The sequence below is a fragment of the Gastrolobium bilobum genome, unplaced genomic scaffold, assembly GCF_033153095.1.
Source record: "Gastrolobium bilobum isolate Gb01-03AN ecotype WA unplaced genomic scaffold, APGP_CSIRO_Gbil_v1 utg9509, whole genome shotgun sequence".
NCBI lineage: Eukaryota > Viridiplantae > Streptophyta > Magnoliopsida > Fabales > Fabaceae > Gastrolobium > Gastrolobium bilobum.
Genome location: NW_026898720.1, coordinates 1 through 9,764, shown reverse-complemented (window position 1 = coordinate 9,764; position 9,764 = coordinate 1). Strand labels below are relative to the sequence as shown.

At 38.5% G+C, this 9,764-nt stretch overlaps 1 protein-coding gene across 1 annotated transcript; it reads left to right on the top strand.

Moving 5' to 3' along the window:
* The first annotated feature begins 4,613 nt into the window (after nucleotides 1-4,613).
* Nucleotides 4,614-6,251, top strand: LOC133283562 (uncharacterized). Its single transcript, XM_061480440.1, has 2 exons — nucleotides 4,614-5,279; nucleotides 5,448-6,251. The coding sequence occupies exons 1-2, from the start codon at nucleotides 4,614-4,616 to the stop codon at nucleotides 6,249-6,251; spliced, it is 1,470 nt and encodes a 489-aa protein (XP_061336424.1).
* Nucleotides 6,252-9,764: the final 3,513 nt, after the last annotated feature.

Below are 9,764 nucleotides of genomic sequence, written 5' to 3'. Positions count from 1 at the left end.
CTTGTTGGATTAATCAAAATAGTTTAAGAACACTTGTGGTTTGTGAAATAATGAAAACAATTCAAGAAAATGTAAATGATGCAAGATTATTTTAGAATTAAAGAAATAAAGATTAAAGTTGAGCGAATCTTTCACGTTTGCGGTTCATGTAGCCTATCCCTAGTGCATACATGAACAATTATCTTACCCCTTGTCAGGAATTAGAATTCTAATATCCTTATTGAAAACCCTAACCCTCGCAATCCTAATAGATTGATCAGTTCCAAAAGAGTTATAGAATGAATAACAAGGCAAGATAAATTCAATTTAAATAGATGAACATAAACTTCAACCAAACTACAAGGGGTTCACATCAAGGGTTGTGACCCTTACCACAATAATTGAACTAGCCAGACATATTCATGTCTGACAAAATAAAAGTAAAAGAAATTAACATTCAGAACCTAAAAGAGAAAAGGAAGATGAAGATCTTCCGTCTTGATCGATCAAATCCTTGAATCTCCAAGAAGCTCCCAAGAATTCTCCCTCTCTTTGTTGTTTTTCTCTTCCTAGTTGTCAAAAAGTTCCTCCTTCCTCTGTTTATGATCCTTTTATTAGGTTTTGGGAAAACCTACTTTCAATTGCTCTCCAATTGGGCCTCTTTTTTGAGTAATTCGCATCCGATTAAAATTGAAAAGAATCGCCCACGCACTTTGCGCCAAGTCTGGCGCACTTTGCATGAGAAAACAGAACTGAAGCTGTCAAACGGTGCACCGTGCGCCAGGTCCCGAGCACCGTGCGCCAGTCCCGCGCACCGTGCGCCAGTCCCGCGCACCGTGCGCCAGGTCCCGCCCACTGTGCGCCAGGCTAGAGCACCGTGCACTGCCTCCCGCGCACCGTGCGCTGGGATACAGGGCCGAGTCTCATAAAATGGCGCACCGTGCGCTAAGTCCGGCGCATCGTGCGCCAGGACCGCGCACCGGGCGCCGCTTCCGGAGCATCGTGCGCCAACTGGAAAATTTGGACTTCTCTCTTTTGCTCCCTTTTGTGGCGTTTCCTGCTATTAAAACACAAAACTTTAGTGAGAGAATGATTGAGAAGCAATAATCAATATTTCTTGCATTTATGACTTATTTTCACACATTTATGATTAATTCCTTGCTTGTTTTAAGTTAGAAAGCATCATATGCTAGACGCACATCATTAATCAAGGTTTAGACCTATAACAACAAAACGGTCTTAGTTTTTTTTCAAGCGTCACGTACAGAGACTCGAAGCCTCGGATAACAACTCGACGCTAAGCTCGATCGGGTGAATAGACCCCCCTAAATTTTGCCCTTCCATATTTAATTTTCTCTTCTACCTTGACTTCTTCACGAGGTGCTGTTTTTCATAAATGGCAGAGCTAAGAATACGGCTATGATACTTGATCCTCTTGGATTTTCTTCTACGAATATAAACCTTCAAATTAGGTGGTCGCCCTGCAATAACGAGGTTTATAATGCCACCTCAGCAAGGAGAAACAAAAACATAGTAATGAAATAAAAAATCAAAAAATTGTACAAAAAAATAATAATAATCACAGTTCAAAGAATTAATATACACAACCATGATACCTGGTTGGTTAACAAATTCTGGTGGGGAAGGTAAGTCATCACACAGATGTCCATGGACCCCATCATTTTTCGAAACCATGTCATCTGCAATAAAAAGGGTTTACGAGGCAGCCTGAGTAAGGAGAAAACAAACATAGTAATGAAATAAAAATATCACTAAATTGTACACACACAAAATCACAAAGTTCAAAGAATTGATATACACAACCATGACACTTGAATTGACATCTTCGTTTCTAGGAGAATCGTTACAGTAATTTTCAAGGCAGCCTGAGCAAGGAGAAATAAAAATATCACAAAAATGTACCCAATAAAAATCACAAAGTTCAAAGAATTAAATTAATAGAAGAAAAATTGAAAAACACTTACCTTGAGGATAATGAAGGATGTACATTCTCCCCTGGGTCCACTCATTCACCTTTTCTTGGAACTTCTTCGCCCAATCAGTTGTGCCTTTTCCATCTCTTTGTTTATTTTCAATATGTGGCGGAGCGACCCAACTCAAACAAGGAGGATTTTCTTCTTTAATACCATATTGCATTGGGCTCATATCATGACAGTTGTAAGCTATTTTTTGGGAAACAAATAACAATTGTCCTGCTAAATCCATAGTGAAGCTGATTCGAAATTGATTCAGAAAGTATGTCATCCAACCTTTCAAAGGGTTGCCATTCAATCTGTAACAACAACAAAAAAAAGACAGTTCAACGAAATGAATAATATTTTCATTTGGTAAATTAGAATTTTTAGAAACTTACGCGGTCCATTTGGAGGTTATTCACAACCTCAAGAACACTTGATTTTTGAACCTTGGCTCTGGAGTTGTGGCTATATTTTTCAAGTGTTGGAAACCAGTTATTTATATGGGGGAATCTTGCCTCTGGTACTGAAAAATTTAACATATCTCTAAGATTAAGAATATGTTCAAGGACAAAAATCTGCAATTTTATTAAAAAAAAGTCATAAAAAAAAGTCAGCAGTAGATAATAAATATTCAAAACCCTTTACAAATGAAAAAGTATACAAAATAAATTAGATTATTTACTTCTAACACAATGGAAGGAAAATTTATCCCAGCTCTATTTTTTTTGAATTTATCAATGTCAGCATAAAAATAAGCCAAAAAGGTAGCGCCTCATGCATAATTACCTATCTCATCAATATTTTCAAGAGATAGGTAAATGAGATCAGCATTACCATTACTTGTGGAAAAAATACAAGAAATCAAATAAAGTATATAAGCCCTGACATAATAATTCATTTCCTCAGACCTGTCCTCCACATCGCTTGGAACATTCATGAAATGACTCTTCAACTATTGTGGATTCACAGAACGTAAATTTTGTATACATCTATATTTCATAACACATATATTTGTAATCAATGTACTCATAAATATTTCCAGAATTCCCCTCACTCCCGTACATGTTTCCATATATATATATATATATATATATATACTTTATAATATCCCGTTATAACAAATTTGCGCGACATCATTCATTTCCACTTCAATAAATAACGACTAAAAAATACATTAATTAATTTGATAAAAAGCTTTACACGATTAAAAACTTGAATATGTGGGCAAAAAAATTAAAATAATGCATTTAAATTAAACAATTACGCATTTAATGTTGTTTTGTAAAAAATTATACATCTGCTGCACAATGTGACGCCACTTTTGGGCGTCACATGTGTGCTCTATATATTCCCCCACCCCCTCCATTCAATTCACACCTCTTCCCTCACTCTTCTCCACCAACATTCCTTTATCTTTAATTTAGTATTTGAATTTTATTTCTTATTCTATTTAAAAATGAGCTCAAATCCTGATTCTGTTCGTGTTGTGTTATATTACAATAGTAGGAAGGTATAAGGTCGACGAGGTGTCATCTTCGAAGGTGAAAAAAGGCCGACACGTATCCAACGCAACACAACCATTGGCGAACTGCATCAGAGAAATCGGCAGAAGTTAAGTCTTCCAGACAACCAATGTATCACTGAGATCACGACAAGGGTGTGGCAAGGTGATAAATACATTAGTTTGAAAGTCCTTGACGATGAAAAGTTGGAGATGACAATGGAAGAATTTTGCAACCAGTCAAGGACAGATTTTCTAGAGTTGTATGTCGACATCGCCGCAACCAAGAATGCTCCCTTACCGGTGAGGTCAGTTTATTTAAATTCTCCCCGTCTTCCAGCTTCTCCTGCCGCTCATGCGTCTCCAGTTGGTAACTTTTCTGAGGGAGATGAAAATGATCCGACTTGGGAAATGCACGACGAAGATGAAAATATGGCAATGGAAAAACGTCTTCTGGCGGAGGATGCTAGTGCTTCAGAAGGAGATGAATCCCGTGAGATGGGTGCGTCTCAAATCCCAATATTCCATCAACCAGTCGTCGCGCAAATGCCGCATTTAAATGACGTTGCGTCTGCCCCGTTCGGTATTCACCATGAAGGTAATTGATCCCATTTGTATATAGCTGAATAGATAACTGATTTAATACCTGAATTAGTAAGTTTGTATTAAAAAATTATAATTCGCAATTGCAGGTGACACAAATGTTATTCCTTTTTGGGAAGGAATTCCGCATTATTCCTACATTGATTGGAGCTATCGGAGCGAACAAGAATCATGTACTGATGGTTCGGTCTCTGGATCGACTTCAATACAAGGTCCGTGGCAACTAGGTGACATGTTATTTGTCAATCAAGAATCTGCGACAAAAAAAATGTCCAAATGGCACTTAAGCACAACCTCATTAGGGAGCATCAAGAAGCCATTGTAATTGAGAGCACGCCTGCAAAGTTGTCCATGAAATGTTGTGCGTATGATCAAGGTTGTCCGTGGCGCGTAAAAGCGATCAAACCGGTGTTTCGTGAAAATTGGAAGATTACGAGATGGGGTGGAAAACACGAATGTGTGAATGAGCATATTTCCCAGGGTCATAGACAGCTAGATGCGGACGTCATTGCAGATCTCGTCATAGGTACGTATTTATTTACCGTAATGACATGTCAATGTTTACGTACTGTCGTGTAATTAAATTCGTTCGATGTTATCGAGGCATTGATATCCTCTTCAATGCAGGGATGATAAATTCAGAACCATCTGTGTCAATCTCTTTGGTCCAAGAAAGGATAACTGCTAAATATGGCTTCAAAGTTTCCTACAGAAAGGTGTGGTATGCGAAGCAGAAAGCGATGACAATTATGTATGGTGAATGGAAAGAACCGTATGCTTTTTTGCCAAGGTGGTGTGAATACATGCTTCGCTTTTCTCCAGGTTCATTTTATCATATACAAACAAATGATCTTTATGCCAAGCAGAGCTTAGTTTCTGGAAAAAAAGGTTTTCATCGCATTTTTTGGACGTTTAGACAGTGTTGTGAGGCGTTCAAATTTGCCAAACCCGTCATTCAAATTGATGGAACACATTTATATGGGAAGTACAAAGGGAAATTGTTGGTGGCCATAGCCCAAGATGGTAATAATGAATGTTTACCGATCGCTTTTGCCATCGTAGAAGGCGAAACTTTGGAAGCATGGGATTATTTTCTCGTTAATATTCGTGCTCATGTTACTACCATGTCAAACATATGTTTGATATTCGATCGGCATCGAAGCATAATATCTGTTGTGGAAAATAACCCTAATTTGCAGCCGCCAAATGCATATCACGTCTTCTGTATTCGTCATATTGCAAGCAACTTCAATCAAAAGTTTCAGAATGAAGATTTGAAGCGGATGTTAAAGAATTTAGGTATACTCATTGACACGATGCGTAATTATTTCTTTCCATTATGACTGTCAATTTATGTTTAATTCGTTCATGTCCAATTTATGCAGGTTACTTCAGCCATGGTTGATTTTGAAAGGAATCTTGCGAGTTTTCGTGAAAGTAGTTCTCAAATTGCTGAGTGGATTAATGCGATTCCTAAGGAAAAGTGGTCGCGAGCCTACGATATTGAAGGACGGAGGTACGGTCATATGACAACAAATTTGGCTGAATCTGTCAATAGAGTTTTGAAGGGGGCCAGAAATATGCCTATAACAGCATTGGTTAAGCATACATATAGCAGATTGGTTGCATATTTTGTTGAGAGAGGAACAAATGCGGTTGCACAACTTCAATCAGCTTATCGTCACTCCAAAAATGTTGTTGAATTGGTCAAGAAGAACCAGGTAGATGCAACAGGCAACCACGTTCATGCATACAATGTTGAACATACTGTCTTCGAGGTTGACGCAAGTTGGGAGCGTTCATATTCTGTCATTCTCCCACAGAGATACTGTCAGTGTGGAAAGTTTAAGGCCTTTAAGTATCCGTGTAGTCACGCCGTTGCTGCTGCGTTAAGTGTTAGGCAGAGTGCGTTGACTTACATTGACGACGTCTTCTTGATAACTAACTTGGTCGAGGCTTATTCTTTTCCGTGGGAGCCAATCGGAAACGAGGAAGCAATACCTGAAATTAGTGGTCCAAAGATTATTCCTGATTCTATTATGTTGCGTGCAAAAGGTCGTCCAAAGTCAACTCGCATCCGCAGCGAGATGGATGAAGTTGAGACAAGCCAGAGCCGTATCAGGTGTGGACTTTGCAAGGAACGCGGCCATAATCGTCGGGGATGTCCAAGTCGTGGGAGAAACGACTGAGATACATATTATGTCATTATTTTGCTGTTGGTTATGTTATTTCTTGAATTGTAATGTCTGTTATGTTGGACTTTTTACTTTCTGTTTATGTATGTTTTTATTCTTGGATTATTAATTAACTGATGCAATTAGTTACCGTAACATAAATGCGCAAAGGACGACAAACAAAACATAAATAATAAAGCATAGTGAATAGTCCAAATAATATAATAGGGATTGTAGTTTGTCCTTTAACATGACACCATCAAATTTCCTACACACACAACATTTTGTGGGACTCGCACTTTTTAAAACAAAAAAAATTAAAAAAGTTAAGGCACACAAAACGAATTCTATAACATTACACAATCACTTTTCCTACAACATAACTCTTATAAAACCCAATATAATAATGTAGCGTCCACAAAATAACAACATGCTACAGTTATAACTAATACAAAATAACAAAATAATAACAATATGAAACAGTCCACAACATAGTGAATACTCCAAATGGCAATGAAACTACGACCACGGTGGCCATGGCCTATGTCGTGCATCCCTACCTGGCAGTATACGTCTGTCCCAGACTGGGTCTCCCTGATGCACCTGTGCCTGTGCCTGTGGTGGTGGAGTGTGGAAGTCATCCATCGCCGCACGGATGAAATCATCTGATGGTCATGCACTACTGCCTGGCACCTCAAAAGGGGTGTGTCCCTGACTGTGAGAATCCTTGGCTAGAGTCTCCCCACTGTCATGGCTCTCTGTAATAAGGCCTACAGAGCGATACAACTCAATCGTGTCCTCTGCAAACCAAAAGGGGTAATCTGCATCAAGTCCCTGTGAATAAGGCTAAAAATCAGGCTGCGAGGATGCCAGATCCGCTCCTGCCATAGCCATCGGACTAGCCTGGAAAACTGGCTCCTGTCCGCTCATGTAAGGGTGCTCAGACGCCGCCTGACTAGGACCTGCCGCATATTGCGATTCGTGATGATAAATCGGCCGTGACCCGTAAGTAGGACCAATGACTGGAGGTCTGAACCATCCCTGAGTCTCGACCACTGGTCTTGGTGCCATAATCGGGACAGGCTCAGCAGCAACTCTCTCACGTCTACGTCCTAATCCACGTCCCTCCCGTCTATTACAAGGAACATCCACGATCAACTGAGGATCAGGCTGTGTCTGCACGGGGGGTGCCTCAGGTCCAGGCTCATCAAATCATGAACTCTCACGAAATATTCCAATAATCCGGCCAATCTCCTCGTGGATATACTCTAGGCCAAATCGAGGAAACTCCTCTGCCGTTGTTGCATAATAAAGCATTTCAAGACCGCCAATCTGTATATTACGAAAACATGTTAGAAATGTGAAACAAATGTAAAATATGTACAAATGATAGAATTTGTCATAAACTCACCATGCGGCCTATCTTTGCTGCCCTCCGAGATATGTAGCGCTTTCCCCTCTCTCTGTACCACTCCATGTACGCATGATTAGGTGACATCAAACCATATAATAGAGGTGGCAATACAATATGCTGAACCCTGGTATTCCATCGATCAATGTGAGCCCTCAGCTTACGTCTCCAGTTCTCTTCAACCTTTCCCCGTAGAGTATGATCATGTATCCCTCTCAACTTTCTAGATTTATCCGGGATGGGTTGATCAAGATCGAACTGTCACATGCACCTATCCAGTTATACACACCCTACATGTTTCCAATTATACACCCCCCCTACAGGTCAGAATTCCCCTCACTCCCTACATGTTTCTTGTTATACACACCCCCACATACTTATATTTATTTTTATTTTTTTATAATATCCAGGTTATAACATATTTGAGCGACATCATTCATTTCCACTTCAATAAATAACGACTAAAAAAATGCATTAATAATTTGATAAAAAGCTTTACACGATTAAAAACTTGAATATGTGGTGTGCAAAAGTTTTCTCAATGAAACAGAGGAAGTTACATGTGTAAAACACTTGACTTATTAAAATTCAAATTAAAGAAGTGACATTGTGCATATTTTTATTATTATTTTATAGTTGTCCAAAATTGATTTGATCTGTCAAATTCAAATTTTCACAATAAGTGCAGCTAAGGGAGGCCCTTTTTTGTGTGTGGAAAGAAGCCTAAAAAACAAATAGGACTTATTTATTTTTCGAAAGGCAGTAATTTTTTTTTTCTTTCAAGAATTGTACAGCTCTTATACATAGAATCTATAAATTGGTACTAAGAACATAACAGGACAACATCAATACATTATAATTTATTTATAAGAACACCAAAACAGTGCACTAAATTTCGAATTATACAAAATCCATATGACTAAAATATAATCTCCCATTGGGCCCTAAAACCTGAAGAGGACAGCATCTCTATCTTACATTTTTCAAATTAAACCAGCACTAACATAATACAATGAACTTTGAGGCAATATCCAATCAAACATCATCAGGACAAAATATTTGATACAAAGAAATGAAGCATATAAGAAAGAAAATTGGCTTCAGCATAACGGTGCTACCCGGGTAAATTTTAAAAAAATTTACCTACCCGGGTACACCCCTCCCTACCCGGGTATATTTCTTGAATCTGGAAAATGTTTGAATTATTTACCCGGGTAGAGAGGGGTGTACCCGGGTAAATAATCATAACTCATGCTTTTCTCTTATTGCTTTTCTTCTTTGTTTCTGGTTTCTTTTTCAAACCTTGCAGAGTCATTTTAAGAATGGCCAATTTCTGAGCATCTGAGACAACCCTCTCCAACATCTTCCTCTTGCCATCTTCAGTTGTCTCTTTTACAGTTTTCCACAACTCAAGCTTGTCAACGCCCAATTCCTTCACCTCTAATTCTGAACATTTTTTTGAATTGTCTGACTGGTGACATGTAATAGCATCCTTTGTTGGAGCAGAACCTTGATTATTTGCTTCACTAATCTCAGGCATATGATTCAGTGGAATATCTTTCATCAATAACATGTTTTCAGATTTTGTTCTCCATGCGTTAGTCCTTCAATTTAGAGATTTTCATTTGCTGTTCACACAAAGAGGATGGGCGCACACAACCAGTTTATGATTATTTACCCGGGTACACCCCTCCCTACCCGGGTAAATAATTCAAACATTTTCCAGATTCAAGAAATATACCCGGGTAGGGAGGGGTGTACCCGGGTAGGTAAAAAATTTTAAAATTTACCCGGGTAGGTAGGGGTGTACCCGGGTAGGCTTCATGGTCAACGGTCAAACAGGGGCAGATTGGTGTTATGTTTTCTGGAGAGGTTAAATTTTTGAAATAGTTTATAAATAGGGTCAATTTGGTAATTAATTATTAAAAAAAGGCTATAGTGGTCAAAAACCCGATAAATCTACTGCAATACAAATATTACTATTATACTTTCCTGCTAAAGAAGTAATCAAACAAATATTAACATCATATTATGATATTGATCGGCTTTCACAGGAAACGAATGCAACTGGCTTAGGGTCAAATAATGAAATATCAATTTCATGGACAATATTTTCC

What these genes read in the sequence shown, in the direction of transcription:
- LOC133283562 (XM_061480440.1), top strand. Translation starts at nt 4,614, where the DNA reads ATGTCAATGTTTACGTACTGTCGTGTAATTAAATTCGTTCGATGTTAT. An exon ending in AGCCGCCAAATGCATATCAC is followed by an intron (nt 5,280 to 5,447) that starts GTCTTCTGTATT and finishes CAATTTATGCAG; the next exon opens with GTTACTTCAGCCATGGTTGA.